This window comes from Myxocyprinus asiaticus, chromosome 37, assembly GCF_019703515.2.
Source record: "Myxocyprinus asiaticus isolate MX2 ecotype Aquarium Trade chromosome 37, UBuf_Myxa_2, whole genome shotgun sequence".
NCBI lineage: Eukaryota > Metazoa > Chordata > Actinopteri > Cypriniformes > Catostomidae > Myxocyprinus > Myxocyprinus asiaticus.
In genome coordinates, this window is record NC_059380.1 from 18,821,597 (window position 1) to 18,841,740 (window position 20,144).

Genomic DNA, 20,144 nt, shown 5'->3' on the forward strand with positions numbered 1-20,144 from the left:
GGGATAGTTCACCCAAAAATGAAAATTCTCTCATCATTTGCTTAACCTCATGCCACCCTGTATGACTTTCTTTTTTCTGCTGAACACAAATTAAGATTTTTAGAATAGTATTTCAGCTCTGTAGGTTCATAAAATGCAAGTGAATGGTGATCAGAACTTCGAAGCTCCAAACATCACATAAAGGCAGCATACCAACAGAGCTGAAATATTCTTCTAAAAATCTTCATTTGTGTTCTGCAGAAGAAAGTCATACACATCTGGGATGGCTTGAGGGTGAATAAATGATGAGAATTTTTTTGGGTGAACTGTTCATTAAAAATGTATTTAAAAAAAAAAAAAAAAATACTATTTTAGATGTAATCAGTGACAATGTGACAGTGTGCAAGAATATTCATCCAACATAATTTTCTGTATTTTCAGTTAAGCAGACCTAACTTCTATTTTGGTGTCACCACTATTTATATTATATAATATTATATTATGCAATGGTAAAATATTTCTGTCCTAATTTCTTCACTTAAAAAGTAATAAATTTCAATCTTAACTTGATTCAGGCATTGTAAAGTATTGTAAGAGTATCAAATCGTAAATTCAGTATTGAAAACACCACCGAATTTTGAGATGAGTGAATCGTTACTCCCCTAATATCAGGTACAGGAAAAGAGCAGGGGAAATGAATCTGCATCAGTACATTATCAGTATTTAAAAGAGCTGGAGGTTAGAAGTTTAGTTAGATGAAGCGTGAACTCTATTGGTGTCAGCTGTGTTGCATTTAAGTGTAAATAATTCTTCTTGTACCTCTTGATGAAGTCGAGGAAGTTGAACTCTGTCTCAGACAGAGCAACAGACTCCAGCTCTTCCTCCTCTTCTAACTCAACTCCATCCTCTTCTTCCACAATAGAATCTATAGGCGCTGACCCTTCACAACACAAAGTCTATAAGACTCCATTCTGCTCCAGGATCAGGTATAGTATAGTGTAGCATTCTCATTAATAGTATGGGATGTAGTGGTATTGTGTTGATAGCACTGATATCAGGCACAGTAGAAGAGTATTGTCAGAGATGGTTTAAGTACAGTAGTGTACTAATGTAGTATTGTGATCTTACTGGGTAGTTTAGAGAACAGTATCTGCTTTAGTAGTTCTAGATCCTCCTCTGGTTCGACCTCCACAGATCCAAATGTGTCTTCTTCAGGCCAAACGGCCCTGATTTAACAACATATCAACAGATAATGAGTACATAACTGTGTCTTCACAATAAAGAAAACACAGTCAGAGCTAAGGATATGGATAATAAATGACTGAAATACATAAATTACTGCTGAACATGATGGTCACTTTTATCAACGCATGACTGTTTAATAATGACAAATGTGATTTTAGTTGGTTGACGAAGCAGAGCAAGTATGCTAAAATGTTTTGGTTAAAAATTTGGCAAGATATGGTTTCCTTTTTAAAATAATGATCACCTCATGCCATTACATTACAACAATGTCAATGATCAAAACAAAATAACTCATATTAAATTAAAGTGAATCCTCATAATGACAAATTATAATGTCTTATGTTTTGCGTTTGCTTTGTTTCGTGCTTTAAATTAGGGCCTGTAATAAAAAATACTGTATGTGAGACACTGAAAAAATAGTAATGTACATAAACCAATAAATAAAATAAAGTGCTGAGTTCTTAAACAGATTCTTAAAAAGTCTTATATAGATTGAAAACTTCCATACAACTACTATTTTACAGAGCAGCAAAAAGTAAACAAATAAGACAAACTCCAGATATAGTGAACAGGTGTGTATGATTTGTTACCGTGCAGCACGCAGTAAACTCAGAGCTTCAGGTGCAGCTCGAGACATCAGGCAGTCCTGAATCCTGATCAGAGCTTCAGTTCTCTGTTTAGTCACCGGAGTATCAGACGCTGCATCAAAAGGCACAGTGCCCTCCCTCAGACTCTCCGATAACTGCAATGAGAAAAAAACATCACACTAGATACAACAAAGAAAACATTTCATCCAGCATATTAGGGATGCACCAAAAGTTAACCAATTAAATTTTTTGGCCATTTTTGGACAAAAAAAGAAACAAAAAGGCCATAAATCTCAGGTGAAAATTTGAACAGAAACCTTTAACATGCAATAACTGAAAAACTGACACTGACAACCATGTGCATTTAATATTAGGAATGTACCGAAATTTCGTCTGCTGAAAATCTGAACGAAAACTGTTACTTTAAAATCAAGAGACACTGACATGAAGAAAATGCAGCGTTTTATGTGAAAAGATGTAAACTGCAGCTTATGTTTAAATATATATTGATGGCAACAAGATGCATAATGCTTATAATTGAGACGCGCATCTGTACAGTATGTGTATGTCCACACGAACGAGCGCAAAAGCACAAAAACACTCGATGGAGTTTATAGAAGCCCACTATGGTGAAATTTAAATTGCAAACTCACATTCTGTTAGTATTTACATTACCTAGTTGCCTATTAAAGTCTACATTCCCAAAAGTAATGAAGCGATCGCTCTTGAATATCAGCACATTAATAAAGAGTGTTTTTCCGTGCGTATCCAGAGGCTGTGAGGCCGTTTAGTTTGACCCACCATCACATATCATATATTGTCGGCCAAGCCGATAATTGGATCCAATATTCATAATTTTTCTAATTATCGGAAACTTTATTTTGTCTGATCTGATCGCTCCATTGCTCTTATGCCACCGCCTCTCTCTGAAAGGTTACTGCTTGTAGTCTGGCTCAATGTCCCACCCACAATATTATCAGACTGGTTATATGTCATATATGTCCATCCGGACCACGAGACATCATGACAATGGTTGCTCCATCTCACAGTTTCAACACTTTAGGTTAGCAGCACGACAAGCCTTGAAAATGCCAGTCAGTACTGTTCAATCACTTATTAAGAAGTGGAAAATTCGGGGATCTCTTGATACCAAGCCAAGGTCAGGTAGACCAAAAAAAGATTTCAGCCACAACTGCCAAACGAATTGTTCGGGATACAAAGAAAAACCCACAGGTAACCTCAGGAGAAATACAGGCTGCTCTGGATAAAGATGGTGTGGTTGTTTCAAGGAGCACAATAAGACGATACTTGAAGCATGATGGTGGCTCACTGATGTTTTGGGGGTGTGTGAGCTCTAAAGGCATGAGGAATCTTGTGAAAATTGATGGCAAGATGAATGCAGCATGTTATCAGAAAATACTGGCAGACAATTTGCATTCTTCTGCACGAAAGCTGCGCATGGGACACTCTTGGACTTTCCAGCACGACAATGAACCTAAGCACAAGGCCAAGTTGACCCTCCAGTGGTTACAGCAGAAAAAGGTGAAGGTTCTGGAGTGGCCATCACAGTCTCCTGACCTTTATATCTTCGAGCCACTCTGGGGAGATCTCAAACGTGCGATTCATGCAAGACGACCAAAGACTTTGCATGACCTGGAGGCATTTTGCCAAGACGAATGGGCAGCTATACCTCCTGCAAGAATTTGGGGCCTCACAGACAACTATTACAAAAGACTGCACGCTGTCATTGATGCTAAAGGGGGCAATACACAGTATTAAGAACTAAGGGTATGCAGACTTTTGAACAGGGGTCATTTCATATTTTTCTTTGTTGCCATGTTTTGTTTTATGATTGTGCCATTCTGTTATAACCTACAGCTGAATATGAAACCCATAAGAAATAAAAGAAATGTGTTTTGCCTGCTCATTCCTGTTTTCTTTAAAAATGGTACATATATTACCAATTCTCCAAGGGTATGCAAACTTTTGAGCACAACTGTGTGTATATATATGTATGTATTTTCAGTTTTCGACCCAGTGTCTCCAGAATGTTCGGTTTTGGCCAAAATATTTCATTTCGGTGCATCACTATTTGATATGTTGGTTGATGTACGGATGGAAAAAAGATGGTGATTACAGATGACACATTCACACATCAAAAAATGCACAACAAACTTGCTCAAGACTATAAAAACATCTTGTGGTCAAACAACATTACCAATTCAAGATTACCAATTCCTAGTTGCCTGCCCAGAGTGGAGTATTTATGTACAAACATTGCAAAAACAGGATTTGTGCAGCTATTCTTTAACTGATGTGTTTATAATATATTTTTATCAAGAGACGTGAGATTTTCGAATGTGTCACCTGAAATCCAGTGGATCTGAGTTCTTCAGAAACGATCTGCCATGTGTTCTCCAGATCTTCAGGAGTGGTCTCTGGATGAGGGGTCTTATGACTGCGTTTCCTTCGTTTTACACGCTTTTTCTAGAGGTTAAAAGACAATTATTTGTTCAGTCATTGCTAGGAAAATGTTTAAACCGTAGTTATAAAACCTAAGTTTTAACATCAGAAAGTATCCCAAAACTAACACCACAAACTTACAGTACATATAAAAAGCTTGAGTTATTCACATACTGACATCTGCCCATCATGCAATGCTCTAGATGCTCAGTGGGGAACAGCATGATTTTAACTGGATAAAGGAGTGAGATTTTTGAAATTCGGAGCGTCATTGCTTTCTCTCGCTCCAAGAACGCGTCATCACGAGCACAACACCTGTTAACGGCCCATAATGCAGCACGAATTGTTCAGCAGCATTAAACCCCATTAGCATAAAGGAAAGATGGAATTTCTGATATTATACTACAGAATGGGATTAAAAAATAATTAATTGCCAGTACTGAGTAGCGGCACTTGGTTATTGGACATCCTACGTGAGTGTTAATTTCACTCTCAGCATTCTGTGTTCACACTCGCTCCCTATTATTGAGTAAAGCTTGCCTTCAACTACATGCTCGTTAGGGCTGTTCAGGTGGCAATATTTTAGGGCCAATCACCGCCGGTGAACAGTGTTATATGGTGGTTGAAGGGCGGAGAGGGAGTACACACCAAATTACGCATTTATTGCGCATCAAACTTTAAAAAGTGCGTCACTGAACACAAAATAAAATATTACTCTTTGTAAAATATCATAAAATAGCCCCCCCACCCCTACCCACCCAAAAGAAACAAAAAACGTTTTGCATCGGTTTTACATTTCTGTCTGTTATTGACATGTACATTTCAAGGATTAAAAAATATTCCAGATGTCAGATTCAGTTAATAGGCCCATTGTTAAAACTCCAATAATCAACATGACTAAATATCACTAAACAGCTGGACAATAATTAAATAGTTCAATTCAAAGCTTTTCAACTGTCAGATGCTTTTACTTGTTTTTGCAAGTTATTATGTTTCCAGTTGCACTGAATACACATCCAGAATGTGATGTTTATCTCGTCAACAAAATAACACACAAAAATGTTTCAGTTGTTATTTGATTCCGTTTACAAATACAGGATTATGAGGATAATTATCAATTTTGCTTCAAACATTGTTGACAAACATATGATGAGTAATAAGCAACACTGCAAGATATAAGCAATGCCCTGACAATGTTTTAGAAGAAAAATCTTGAATAAAACCCGATTCAAATGATCCAGTCTTAGTACTGTGAGGACTTTTTTCGTCTAAGCTGAGTGTCGTGAGGTGAAAGCGCTTATCCCCGGTGAAGCACTTTTATAATCACCTATTTTCATTTTAAACGCATATATACACCGATCAGCCACAACATTAAAACCACCTGCCTATATTGTGTAGGTCCTCCTCCTGCTGCCAAAACAGCGCCAACCCACATCTCACAAAACCATTCTGAGATGCTATTCTTCACACCACAATTGTACAGAGCGGTTATCTGAGTTACCGTAGACTTTATCAGTTCGAACCAGTCTGGCCATTCTCTGTTGACCTCTCTCGTTAACAAGGCATTTCCGTCCACAGAACTGCTGCTGACTGGATGTTTTTTGTTTTTGGCACCATTCTGAGTAAATTCTAGGGACTGTTGTGTGTGAAAATCCCAGGAGTTACAGAAATACTCAAACCAGCCTGTCTGGCACCAACAATCACGCCACGGGATTTTTTCCCCATTCTGATGGTTGATGTGAACATTAACTGAAGCTCCTGACCCGTATCTGCATGATTTTATGCACTGCTGCCACATGATTGGCTGATTAGATAATCACATAGATGATTGTTGGTGCCAGATGTGCTGGTCTGATTATTTCTGTAACTGCTGATCTCCTGGGATTTTCACACACAACAGTCTCTAGACTTTACTCAGAATGGTGCCAAAAACAAAAAACATCCAGTCAGCAGCAGTTCTGTGGACGGAAACACCTTGTTGATGAGAGAGGTCAACAGAGAATGGCCAGACTGGTTTAAACTGACAAAGTCTACAGTATCATCTCAGAATGCTATTCTGAGATGTGGGTTGGTGCTGTTTTAGTGGCAGGAGGGGGACCTACACAATATTAGGCAGGTGGTTTTAATGTTGTGGCTGATCAGTGTATATATGCGTTTAAAATGAAAATAGGTGATTATAAAAGTGCTTCTCCGAGGATCAGTGCTTTCACCTCATGATGAAAAAAATCCTCACAAAACCTATTTTCAAACATGTCTTTTATATATAGCCTATATATGAGCTTAATCACCTTTATCAACAATATTAATATTATAACCGTAAATCTGTGAAACAATGAAGGCAGCAAATGCACAACGGAGCTTGAGTTCCAGATAGAGTGCACGAGCGGGCACGAGACCTTTCTTTCACATTCTTTGATGATGACATGTTATCATGATTAAATTCCTGTGCGTTAGTTGTGAAGGAATTTAGGAATTGTAACTTCATTCGAGGACAAATGGGCGTGTAGTAGATACACCTAGTCGTGGTGTGCCCTAATGCTGGTAGAGTGCCACCCTGGGGCTGTTGTCACGGTGATGCTACCAGCCCTAATGCTCGTGTCTCGGCTCCTGATTCCTACCTCAAATGGCATCTACTGAAAATTAATGATGGCGAAGGCGAGTGGGGAGGCGATTGCCATGACCAAAGTTTGTTGTAAAATCTTAGAAGGCACGTGTCCACAAAACACGATAATATCCGTTCAGATGTGAAAGAAAATCTAAATGTCAAAAGTGTTAACTTATAAATTAAAGAACTCTCAATAATAGAAAGGGCAATAATACATAGACTTAATATTTGTTTGTTATTTTAGTAATTCATTTAATGTTGCAGTCATGTTTCAAAAGTAAGCTAATACATATAATTTAATACAGACTTGGGCTAATGTGTTCCAGCAAAGACATTTTTTTCCCCCATTTAATAAAAGTTCTGCATAGATGTTTGTGCCATTTAAAAGCATACTGAAATAACTTTACAGTGGAGCAGTAGTTAGGTGCAAATTTTGCCATGGAGTGAACACGAGCGGGGTTTCTCTTATCAGGGAGCGCATACAACTACGCAAATGTTTCAAGTTCTAGGAGCTCTGAATAACAAATGCTGATAACAAATGCTGATGCTCAGACATTTGCAGTCACTGTCCCAGACACGTATAAAGAACACTGATGTCATCAAGCGCATAACCTGACATTAACTGTAGGTGCTTTATCTTCTTTTTAGATATCTAGGTGCTCATCCAGTGATTTAGGCATCAGTTCCCACCTGAACCACCAGATTATTTCGTCCCTTACAGAATCTCTCAAGCATCCGGAGAAACAGATGTGTGGACTCCACCAGATCTCTGAGAAAAGAGCGTGGTTGCATCTGCTCGTCAAATTTACGCAACAGAGTCAGAAAAATCTCCCTGAACTCCATCAGATAGAAGATATTACCTGCACAAAAGACAAACAGGAGCACATCCTTATCAAAGAGAAAAAAACAATTGCGGTAAGGTCAAAGGAAATGTTTAAAACATTGAACTAGACAGACTATCGTTTATCAGGGACAGAAAAAAAAAAAGGCACACACTCTTGATGACACTGGCGCTGTGGCGGATGTTTTCATCTTTTGAGCGGTCCATCTCATTCACTGTCAGCAACAGCTCCTGATATGCCTTCAGAGCCAAGTGCATTCTGGTAAAAAATCAAAAACAGATACCTGATCCAAATTAACTGGGATTTACTTCTCTATACTTACATGTATATATAAGCTTATAATAACCAAAAACTCCATCATGACATAAATGTAGAAATTTCAAATTATAGTTCTACATTTCTGCATAAGTAACTGCTAATTCCAAAAGCAATTTAAATAGATTTTGATATGGTTCACTACAAAATTCTCATATGAAAATACTATGGCTGTGTCCGAAAGCTGATAAATGCTGCCTTCGCAGGCAGTACTCATATGAATTATAAAAATGTATATATTTTTTCCCAAAAAAAAAAAAAAAAAACATGCAGTAAAATTATTTTCATTTATTTTTCAACTTGTGACTTTTCTACCTCATACCTGTAAACTCAGGACTGCTGGGCAGAAAGGGGTTTGAACAGTGCGAAAGCAAGCAACACTATAAATCATTATAATATAATTTTAGTGCTTTTTGTATTATTTTATGTAATACATGTATCTATTAAAATGTTATTCTATGCTATTCCATCATTTCCAAAATATAAGAAAAAATAACTTAGCCCCCAGTCATCCCATCCAATCATTATTATTATATTATTATTATCATTGCTTTTTATGTGTGATGGGATGGGCTGACTGGGGCTGTCACTGTTTCCTTGTTATTTTTGTAATATTTTGCGTTCCCTGGATCAGACCCTAATAACACTGCCGGGATCAATCCCAGAACGTGCCTGTGTGAACAAAGGCAGAGCCGACACAGTGAAGGGTGTGTGTCCCAGTGATGACGTCTTTATCACGTGAAGGAGAAAGTTTGAATGCAGAGTAGAGATGGAACGGTTTCATGGTGTACTGCGTTTTAAAAAACATAGGGCTGTCATACCACTGCCATTTTCTCATTCATGGCATGTAGAGTATGAATATAAAGTCTCACATAAATATAAAGTTTTTACTGATTTTTTTCCCCCTTCAAATCCAAGTAAAGGAATTAACGTTTCCATTGTAAATATCTGTACAATTTAGAAACAACTGGCTACATTTACAGCAGTATCACAATCACACTCCTGACGTGATAAAATAAATTTCTTTTTCATTCAGAGTGCAGCACACCGAATGTCGGAGCCTGAACCTTAATCTCCCATATGGTGCGGTTGATATCCGTGATGTAGGAATACTTTGGGTATTTAAAATGTTGATGATGGTTACCCAGATTGTAAATGGTCTCATTCAGGGAACACTCCAAATATGGAGCCAGAATTATCAAAATATATATTATATATATAAAAATTTTACAATACAATTCAGAAATGCACAGCACAATTCACATTCACAAAACCTGATTCATAAATCAAAAACAATTCATAAATACACAAGTGAGAGCACAAATATTTCCCCAGTTGCCCACACAAATACTTCTCAAATAAATTCAGACTTTTTACAAATATACTTCTATGAAGTTCTTGAATTAATTTGTATCAAAACATTTGTGAATGCTGCTACATTTATTTATGGATTGTTGAATCTGCATTTGTAAATTGTCACGTGTGTGGATCGCTTTGGATTTGTGTGTCTAAAGAAGTCCTCTTTAGCCAATCAGATTCAGCTTTTAATCCACTAATCATAACACACCTCGCTGAACTCTGGTGGATATCGCCTCGGGTGCATTTGATCGTGGTTTAGCGTGGGAGTATTCGATTCCCCATTACCATAGTTACTCATTCCAATGTAAAAAAATATCAGATAGATTTGATCGATTATTTTAACAACGAAAAACATGACGAAAAGCTGTTGTGTAGTTTTTTGCACTTCAGACAAAGCCAAAAAAAAAAAAAAAAAAAAAAAGAAAAACAGCTTCCAACCCCAAAAATATAGAAGCCTAAAGAAGACCACTGCGGATGCAGTCGACCATATGCTGAATACATGATTTAGTGTGATTGTGAAACATCCGAGCAGTTTCAAGCCTAAATCCATCATCATATCACAACAGTGGTTTCAGCAGAGCCATGATAATGATGAGTTAACACAAGAGAACAAGATAAGATACCTGAAAAAACTTGACATGATCAGAGTGGATCGCTGCTTATATTGGTTTTCATGCTTTAATGAATCAAACTTCTAGGGAGATATTGTGCTTACTGTTCAGTTTGGCAAATAGTTAAATAAGGTAAAGTTGCTGCAAAATGTTTAGGTACACAGTACTTGGAAAGAATGTATACTCATCTCCATTAGCGCTGTCTTTACTTCCACACAAATGTATTATTAAAAAGAAACAATGATAAAAACTGCTTATGATTGTATGCTTAATTGTTGTTACATTACTACATCTTTCTTGTTAAATAAAAATGTAATCCCCATCATAATTGAATTCACATTCTTTTTGCTTTTTGTTTATAGTTTAATTGTGTGTACTATTTTAATTTTACCAAAGTTTAAGCCTTCTTCCATTGTCTGCTGAGGCTGTAAATAGTAATAGTAAAAAAATAAAGGTCTTCCATTGAAATCGCATCAGCGATCACAGGTTTCACCTCTTAAATATTTGAATCATTTAAAAATATTATTAGTATTTTGACAAAACACTTTAATAATCATGTTAAAAGGTATAAATAAACGTGTTGATGATGTACACAAAGCAGAGGCCTATACCATGAACCCGGATTCGGTGGCTAGCCAGTTAAGTTTTAGTTTAGTTTGCGTCAACCCTGGGTTTTATGTACCATGAAGGTTGGCCGGCTTTTAACGGTGTTCATCGCCATAGTAACTTGCGCTGCACGGCTAACCTGCTCCGTGGCAAGTTTTGTTCTCGGCAACAGATCCCTAACAGATTCTGAACCAATCAGCTGAGTAAAGTGACATCTCTGACGCAATGAAGTCACTCCCCTGTGTCTTTTAAAGCGCACTTTATGGGAAAAATCATTGGTGCCAGATGGGCTGGATTGATTATTTCTGTAACTGCTGATCTCCTGGGATTTTCACGCACATCAGTCTTTAAAATGTACTCAGAATGGTGCCAAAAACAAAAAACATCCAGTGAGTGGCAGTTCTGTGGACGGAAATGCCTTGTTAATGAGAGAGGTCAACAGAGAATGGCCAGACTGGTTCGAACTGACAAAGTCTACGGTAACTCGGATAACTGCTCTGTACAATTGTGGTGTGAAGAACAGCATCTCAGAATGCTATTATAGATGCGGGTTGGGGCTGTTTTGGTGGCACGAGGGGGACCTACACAAAATTAGGCAGGTGGTATTAATGTTTTGGCTTATCGGAGTATATATGCGATTAATTCGAATAATTTCCTAACCACACCATATCAATTTGGTAATAGCGCCACCTATTGTTCAAGAATTATAAGCAATTTAATTTACATTATGTAATTCTGCTTCTGGCTTTTAAACCACCTTGAATACAACATCTCAGGTGATGTTTTTAGGCAGTCATATTTTATTGCAATTCTTCTTGTTGCTGTGCTAGGCCCCGTAATTGCTGCTAGGGCAGTGGTAGCTCAGCGGTTAAGGCTCAGAAGGTCGGGGGTTCAAGCCCCAGCACCGCCAAGATGCCACTGTTGGGCCCTTGAGCAAGGCCCTTGACCCTATCTGCTCCAGGGGCACTGTATCATGGCTGACCCTGCACTCTGACCCCAGCCTAGCTGGGATATGTGAAAAGAAGAATTTCACTGTATATGTGCAACTGTATAATGTGTGATAAATAAAGAAAATTATTATAATTATTAATTATTATATTATAGTTGCGTCAAAATGTCTTTTGTGGTCTGTTTAGAAAACTTCAAATTATTACAGTGAAAAAAGGACAGCATTGTCTAATATACAAATACAGTACACATCCCATTAACAAAGCTCTGAATTATGAACATAGGATCATTAGCCTGGGCGTTACAGTGTCTGGAAGTCAATCTGAAACCAGTATGTTTATGAGATACCTTTATACACAAAATGCTACCTATGAAGTCATTGACTAATTGGGCACTGAGGCAGCATGGTTTAGGGTTCGGACACAGCCTATTTGAAATGTCTGATAGAAATTAAAAAAAAAAAAAAACAGCAGAAAGTCTTTAAATGTTTGTTCAACTGTTAATATGTCAGAGCCACAATTCAGGATAAATGAAAATTACAATATTTATCCAAAGCTAATTCCAAAAGTACAAGTTACTGCACTTGAACAATTACAACATTATCTTTCACAAATAGCATTCACTAGTAGCAAGATTGTAGTCTGACCTGCGAGACCAGGATGTGGCTTCTTTGCGGTCAGTGAGGATCATTTCATAATAGTTGGTGATATTCTTCTCAATGAAATGAAAGGTGCGGATGGACATGGTCTCAGACACCAGATCTGGTCTGAAGTTCTGACCACGGTTGAAAGCCATGAAGAAGGACAAAGCCCACAGATAATATGTCTCATCGTGCTGCTGAGCCCGCTCACGAACCAAACCCTCCTAAACAGACAACACCCCACGTGAGTGAGAAATACTGACAGGGGGGCTCTTTAAAAAAAACAAAAAAAACAAAAGCCTTGCCAATCGGATCTGTATTGGCTGATTGCAGTGTCAACATTTAGATTTCAGTTTCAGTGATGTGGATGTTGTGTTGCTCACCTTCACCAGATACATGAGTCGATTGTAGCAGTTCTCCAGGAAGTCAATGCAGAATTCACGCAGAAAGAGACGCACGTTTAATGAGGAGCGCCGCTGACTCTCGGAATCCTGCGCAATCTGTTTGCGTTTGGGCACACGTCTCACAGCCTTACCCACGTCATGAGAATAATACTTAAACTTAAAGACAAGACACAAAAGCATTAATTATTTGCCATTTTCTTTTAAATGTAAAAAGGAAATTGTTTACATGATAATTTATGTCATTGAATTGCTGTAAAGTGACATACGTTGTGAAGTCCCTGATGAAAAATCACGTCTTTCTCTCCAATGGCCTTCAGTCCTTGAATGACATACGAGCCACGGAAGCGTGAATGTCTTTAAAAGAAAGAGAAGAGAAATTACTGATTTGTTGTTTTAATTGTTCAGTAGGTTTATGATAGGGATCATATTATCTAGAGATCATATCTACATTGCAAAACTACTTTTTTTTAAAAATCAACTAGTGGGTGGTTTGTCTGAATGACTAGTCAGTCTTTAGGAAGCCCTGTATTATCAGGCTGGTTTAGGTTCTTGTCCACCAGACATTGATCAGACGCGTTTGTTTGTGATAAATAGACACCATGGTCCTTCAGTATACTACAAGCCCTTTCGACATTTAATCACGTACAGGATATGAATCATAAATATCTACAATTCAATGTTCACTAGTTAAAAAGCTTATTCTTGATATCAGCAATGGAATTAGTGAACTAGTACTAGTGAAAGAGCCAGTTCTTGAAATCAGTAGTTACATCTGCAAAAGTAAAAACATTCATCCTTGATAGAGATGCACCGATTGTGAAATTCTGGGCCGATACCAATGTTTAAAATAACAATTTGGCCGATTATTTTTGTTGTTATTTAACAACGGGGTGGTGCCCCATCCTTTCGTGCCCTCTTGCTCTGTGTGTGACCAACTCTCTCTCTACTGTGCATCTCATCTCCAGCACCGGCAGCAGGCCTATCCATCAGATGCGCCTCAATTGCTCGTGCGCGTTGTTTAACATCCTCATCAAAGTAGCGGTCCTTATATTTGGGATCCAGTGATGTTGCACTGCAGAAAATGGGATCAGACTCGATTTGATCAAATCGTTTGTTTACAGTCTCTAATAATGCGGTCTTTGTTGTTTTAACACCATGGTCTGTGTCAGCCTCCTTGCTTAAGACGTCTCAGGACTCTCACCGAGGGGATCACGTCAGCAGCCGATGCCTCTGATGAGCTGACTTCTTTTGTCAGTTGTTCAAACGGAGAGAGAAGTGTGATAAAGTTTTCAACTAATCCCCACTGGTGAGCAGTGTGGGTTGCGGGGAGGTCGTAGTCTGCAGTATATGTTGCAAGTGCGTGCTTTTGTTCCAGAAGGCTTTTCATCATGTAGAATGTACTATTCCACCGAGTGGCAACATGAAGCCTTTTTGGTTTCATCCCCAACTGGATCTGCACAGCCTGCAGGCGTGAGTAGGCAAGGGGTGAGTGTTTAAAGAGTCCCACTATCTTTCAGCCTATTGCCACTACATCCAAGATGCTGCGCTGGCTCAGCACACCATCGTGGACAGCTAGCTGCAAGTTGTGTGCCAAGCAGCCAAAACTTGCCAGACCACTATCCGTCATAGCTTTTGCCATATTTCTGGCGTTATCTCTCACAACAGCATGCACTTTGGATTTGTCTATTTTCCATGTTTCAAACATTTTCTCAAATGCCTTTGAGATAGCAGGTGCAGAGTGGGAGCCCGTGAACTCCTGGGAGTGTAACACTGCTTTTATCAAGTTAAAATCTTTGTCAATCCACTGTGCTGTGAGGCTAAGCATATTCACAGGGCTAGCATCCAAACTCCATATATCAGTTGTAAAACTGATGGCAGGGATGTCACTGGCCAGTATCTCATGAATCTGTGTGGCGACAACATTGTAGAATTCGGGGAGACAGACGTCTGTAAAATGACGATGACTAGGCAGTGTGTAGCGGGGCTCCATATACTCCATCAGGCCTCGAAACCCCACGAAAGGTTGGTCATCTAATGCGATAAACTAAATCACCTTTTTAATGATCCCTTTAGCTTTGGCGCTGTCCATGGGGAATTTTTTCCCTTTCTCAAATGCTGTGGTTATCGACCGAGTCTTGCTGGTGGTGGTTTGTGGTTTCTTGGTGTCCAGTTCATCTCTCCATTTTTTGTCGACTTTCAGGTAATCGTTGTACACTTCATGTCAGCTTTTCAAATGGCCGATGAGATTTGATGTGTTAAAATTCTTGTAGTACCTCCTCTTGGAACATCACTGGAACATGTCTTACAAATTACATATCGCTGATCTTTTTCCGAGACAGTAAAATACTCCCACAACATTTTCTTGCACTTATTTGAAAACAAACTACACGTGCTCACGGCACCCGTTGCCCTCTTACGTCATGCCAGAGTCATGTCCAGCCAGTGGCTGTGGGTGGTATTATACTACCACCTGTTGGATCTTCTCTGAATCTGCAGCTGGGTAGGCTAATGTTGTCCAAGTCAACTGCAAATAACAAATACAAATAAACAGATAAACTTTGGCCACTGCCATCGTATGGCAGTCAACAAGGTGAATATCGACCGATACTGATGTTTGGCCGATAAATCGGTGCATCCCTAATTCTTGATATATATATATATATATATATTACACACACACAGTAATGTGCAAAAGAATTTATCTTAAGATAGTTATTTATATCTTCAGCTTTAGTGTGTCAATAGGAAATATAAATGTTAAACTCCCAAACATTACTTTTGCAAATAGAAATGATTAGAATAAAAGAACAAGGAGGCCTGCAACAGATGTCATGGCCCCCACAAAGCATTGTGTCAGTCTGAGATTACATAAAGAGACAAAAGCAACTGAGACAGCCTAAGCAGATAGAAGAACTGTGATGAATTCTCCAAGAAGCTTGGAACATCCTATCTGCCAACAACCAAGAAAAACTGTGTCCAGTTGTACCTAGGAGAATTGGTTTAAAGGCAAAGGTGGTCACACCGAATATTGATTTAGCTTTTTTTTAATCTTTACTGGACTTCAAGTGATAATCGGAAACTATTTATGTCATTATTTTTGAAGACATCCTCACTATGCAACATTTTTCACAAATGCCTAAAACATTTGCACAATACTGATATATATATATATATATAAATGGCATCATTACTCACTGAAATACCTATTCTTGAAATAAAAAATGAAATCAAAATTTTAAATGAGTAAATGCATTGAACTGAAAGCATAACTGGAACAAGTCTAACTTTCTTTTCTTTTTTAATGTATCTCTACAATTCTAATAGGCTTTGAGTGTTTAACCCTTAAGAGGGCAAGACCATAAAGAAACCTCAGAAAATTAATTTATTGCTATTTTCTGACAATTTAGGGTCCAAATAATACAATTTCATATTTTCTTCAAAATATTGCTTGTATTTTAAATTGTACTGTTTGTATCCCCTAGGATACGCTGCCCTTTTAGGGTATGTGTGTGTGTATATTTTATATATATATATATATATATATATATATATATATATATATATATAAAGTTCATATTTCGTTGTTGCTTCTTTCCAGATTTAAACCCATTCCAAAACATTTTTAGAAACATTTTCCAAGTTTCTTGGAAATAGTTCCTTGGTATTACTATATTTTTTGGACATGGTACCATTGTAATACCATGTTTTTAGGACATGTACTGTACATTGGTAATACATAATATGCTTTGAAGTTCCTTGTAATACTATAGTATATGATGATGTTTGTTATTTAATACCACAGTATTTTTCAAGGTGCTATGGTATTACCATCTAGGGATGCACCGATACCACTTTTTCTCTTCCGATCCGATTCCAATATCGGAAATCTCAGTATCGGCCAATAACGATCCCAAGCCGATACCAGTGTTTTTTTTATTTTTATTTTTTTTTGCATAATCAGTTTAGAATATATTTACATTATTGTGTGCAACTAATTGGGAGTACTCTTTAATATGTAAAGAAACACAAACCTCTAACTACACATTATTTCAATATAAATGTATAGCTTATAAAGAAACACTTTATTATTAACTAGTATAATGGATAATGTAGCAGCAAAATTAACAGTAATTCCGGTCTTTAAGTATTCAGTAGAAAAGAAACCAGTGTTTTATTTTTAAAATTGTTAAATTGTTATTAATATTATTATTAATATTATTATTATTATTATTGACTTTTAATTTTAAATACAACAGTAATATTTAAAACGCTTTTATTTTGACATTCTAAACTCTCCAGGAAGTTCAGTATGTGTCTGTTTGTAGGCAAGTTCACAGTAGTTTAATTCGCTTCTTATTCAAATTCTGGTAAAATGCACCTCTGGTGCCGTTCTAAATGCATATTATATTGAGCATCTACATCTGTGATGCTGTGATGCTATTTATATCTTCAGCTTTAGTGTGTCAATAGGAAATATAAATGTTAGACTCCCAAACATTAAGTGTTGTCTATTTGCAAAAGTAATGTTTGGGAGTCTAACATTTATATTTCCTATTGACACACTAAAGCTGAAGATATAAATAGCATCACAGCATCACAGATGTAGATGCTCAATAGTTCTGTTCACTTATAAGTGAACAGAACTATTGAGCATCTACATCTGTGATGCTGTTCTTGAGTAGCACTCAAATACTGCGCACCGCTGAGAAGCCATGAGTGCATCACCAGCCTGTGCGTGAGTTTGTGTCAACAGAGTAGTAGCATTCACTAACACGCTGGCGCTGCGCATACTATATATTTACTTATTAAATACAGCCTTTTGTGATTCACAGAGCTATCGCACATCTTCAAGTGGCTTTTAATAAAATGCACGAGTCTTATGAACTGCTTTAATGGTGTTTTTTAATGGTTCTTTTATGTCATTTTTGGAGCTTGACAGTAACGAACATGACTAACACACAGTATCGGATTTGGATCGGGCTCGTCGGACCACTACCCGATCCGTCAAAAAGCTTCAGTATCGGAGCCGATACCGATCCAGGTATTGGATCAGTGCATCCCTATTACCATCTGATACCATTACTATACCACGGTACTGATCAAGATCAAGAGTGTGGCCGGTGCCCCAGGGCCTCAGACTACCAGGGGCGTCCAAAGCCTCAGGACTGCCAAAGGTAGGTGAACACCAGGGTCTTTGGCTAATAGAGTCCAAGTTGAGCACTACAGTCCCCGGTCCCCAAGTACACCCCAAGTACAGTGTGAGATCATCAGGGACCACAGGACCTTTGACAAATTCAGCACAAGCTGACCACTTTCAGTGAAAACAGTACAAGCTCATTGCCAGGGGCCTGTAATGATACACCATAAAGGTCTGTACTGCTTTGGTGCATTTAGGATAGCTTGGTAAGAAAAGGTAGCAAGAGGGGGTTAGACGATTTGATGTCCGACCTGAGCAAGCTAAATCCCTCTTTGAGAAGTTGCATTTAATGATGTACCAAACTGAATATTCTTGGCCAAAACAGAAATTTCTGGACACACTGGGTCAAAAACCACAACTCGATAATTCTAATCAACTGCTGAAAATGCTCTATTAATAAACTCTATTAATTTTAGAATAAATGATTACAGCAACTTTATTCAATTAGTGTGACTTAAAAACATATAAGCTCCAATAATCTTTAAAACACTGTTAAAATACAATTACATCTGTACAGAAAAAGTGTCGTTATGTTTCAGTGTGATCAATATAATACTGACTTTACACAAATTCTATTTAACACACTATTATGATCAGAGTTCCCAATCTTTTCAAGCCACAATTTTCCAGGACATTTTATGTGCCCAACAAGTGTAATATTTACGCAAAAACACGTGTCCATTTAACTCTAGCTTTTATTTTGTCGTTTCTGTGTGTTTTTGACAGAAGTTTCTCACCTCCAGATAAGCAGTATGCTCCATGGCATAGTGTGATTATTAATCCCCGTAAAGCAGTTATTTAATTAAATAAATACATAGTCTGTATGTGCTATGCACTTCAGAGTGCTCGCTGTCTTTGTCATCTCACACACACACACACAAGCATATACATGATGATCATGATGAGCGGCCGGCTCTACACATTCACTTTGAAGCGGAGAAATGGTCAAATTAAATGTAAAGGCCACTGACGCTTCATATCATGTTGCGCTGCGTTTTGCCAAGGCGGACAAAGCACATAACATCGGAGACACGTTGATTCTGCCGGCAGCCAAAGATATGTGTTCCTTGATGGTAGGAGAGGCAGCGGCTTCTAAGCTTGATTCTATTCCACTCTCTGACAACACAGTGGGTCGGTGCATCTCTGACATGGCACAGGATGTGAAGGAGTAAGTGTTAGACAGCATCAGGCACAGCCCATTTTTTGCACTCCAGATCAACGAATTCACTGATGTGGCCAGCTGCGCACAGCTGTTAACATATGTGAGGTATGTGAAAAACATGGACATTCAAGAAGAGTTTCTATTCAGTAGTCCTTTGTGCACACACACACACACACACACACCACATTGGTACGGCTATGCTTATGAGGAATCTCCATAGACATAATCATTTTTATACTGTACGAACTATATATTCTATCACCTAACTCCACCTCTAAACCTAACCCCCACAAAAAACATTCTGCATTGGGGGTGCCATCGTGTACATTGTGTCACAAGGGAGGCCCACTGTCTTTGACTTTTGAAAACCCCTGCCCTAGTAAGCGCCCTTAAGACTAATTTATACTTCTGCGTTGAATTTACGACGTAGGCTACGCGTAGCTATGGTGGTTACGGTGTAGCCTACGCCATAGCCTGACGTGCACCTCTTCAAAACCTTTACTGCGTGTCTCGTCGCATCGACACAGACCACAACAGCTGTGATTGGTCCACTTTAACCAGAGAAAGTGGACCACCAAGGATGATAACAAGGATGTATGAGGTAGCGTAGCATTTTATCCAAGATTATTTCCAAATACATATCACATTGTATTTGGACTCAGGACCATTAAAGAAATTGTCTCAATCGGGAGCATTTTATTCATAATAATAATACGTTTATTTTATATAGCGCCTTTCTTGAACCCAAGGTCACTTTACATGAGAGCAAATACATGAAATACAGCAAATGGACAGATAACAAATACACTCCCCCCCAAAAAAAAAAAAAACTCCCAAACAAGCAGCCAAGAAATAACACTGAGTGAAGAGATGAGTTTTAGATGTGATTTAAAGGAGAAGAAAGTAGTGAGTTCTCGAATGGGGTTGTGGGAGAGCATTCCAATGTCAAGGAGCAACAGTCATAAATGACCTGCCTCCCATCGGAGACAAACTGAACTTCGGGTTAACAGGAAATTTGCACCAGTAGACCGTAGAGTGCGAGTGGGAATATAAGGGTGAAGCATCTCAGTGATGTACTGAGGAGCAAGTGTGTGAAGTGCCTTAAAAGTTATCAACAATATCTTGTATTGAATGAGATAGGTAATTGGTAGCCAATGGAGCTGTTGCAGAATGGGGGTGAT

At 38.1% G+C, this 20,144-nt stretch overlaps 1 protein-coding gene across 1 annotated transcript in view; it reads right to left on the minus strand.

Annotated features, from left to right (window-relative positions):
• timeless (timeless circadian clock) overlaps positions 1 to 20,144 on the minus strand; it is a 62,579-nt gene that overhangs the window by 32,225 nt on the left and 10,210 nt on the right. Inside the window, exons 10-18 of the mRNA XM_051676438.1 lie at positions 12,871 to 12,958; positions 12,584 to 12,760; positions 12,207 to 12,424; positions 7,876 to 7,979; positions 7,570 to 7,739; positions 4,179 to 4,298; positions 1,815 to 1,966; positions 1,108 to 1,205; positions 799 to 919 (exon numbers count right to left, since the gene is read on the minus strand). Coding sequence (XP_051532398.1) covers positions 799 to 919; positions 1,108 to 1,205; positions 1,815 to 1,966; positions 4,179 to 4,298; positions 7,570 to 7,739; positions 7,876 to 7,979; positions 12,207 to 12,424; positions 12,584 to 12,760; positions 12,871 to 12,958 — 1,248 coding nt within the window. The remainder of the gene's footprint in view (positions 1 to 798; positions 920 to 1,107; positions 1,206 to 1,814; positions 1,967 to 4,178; positions 4,299 to 7,569; positions 7,740 to 7,875; positions 7,980 to 12,206; positions 12,425 to 12,583; positions 12,761 to 12,870; positions 12,959 to 20,144) is intronic.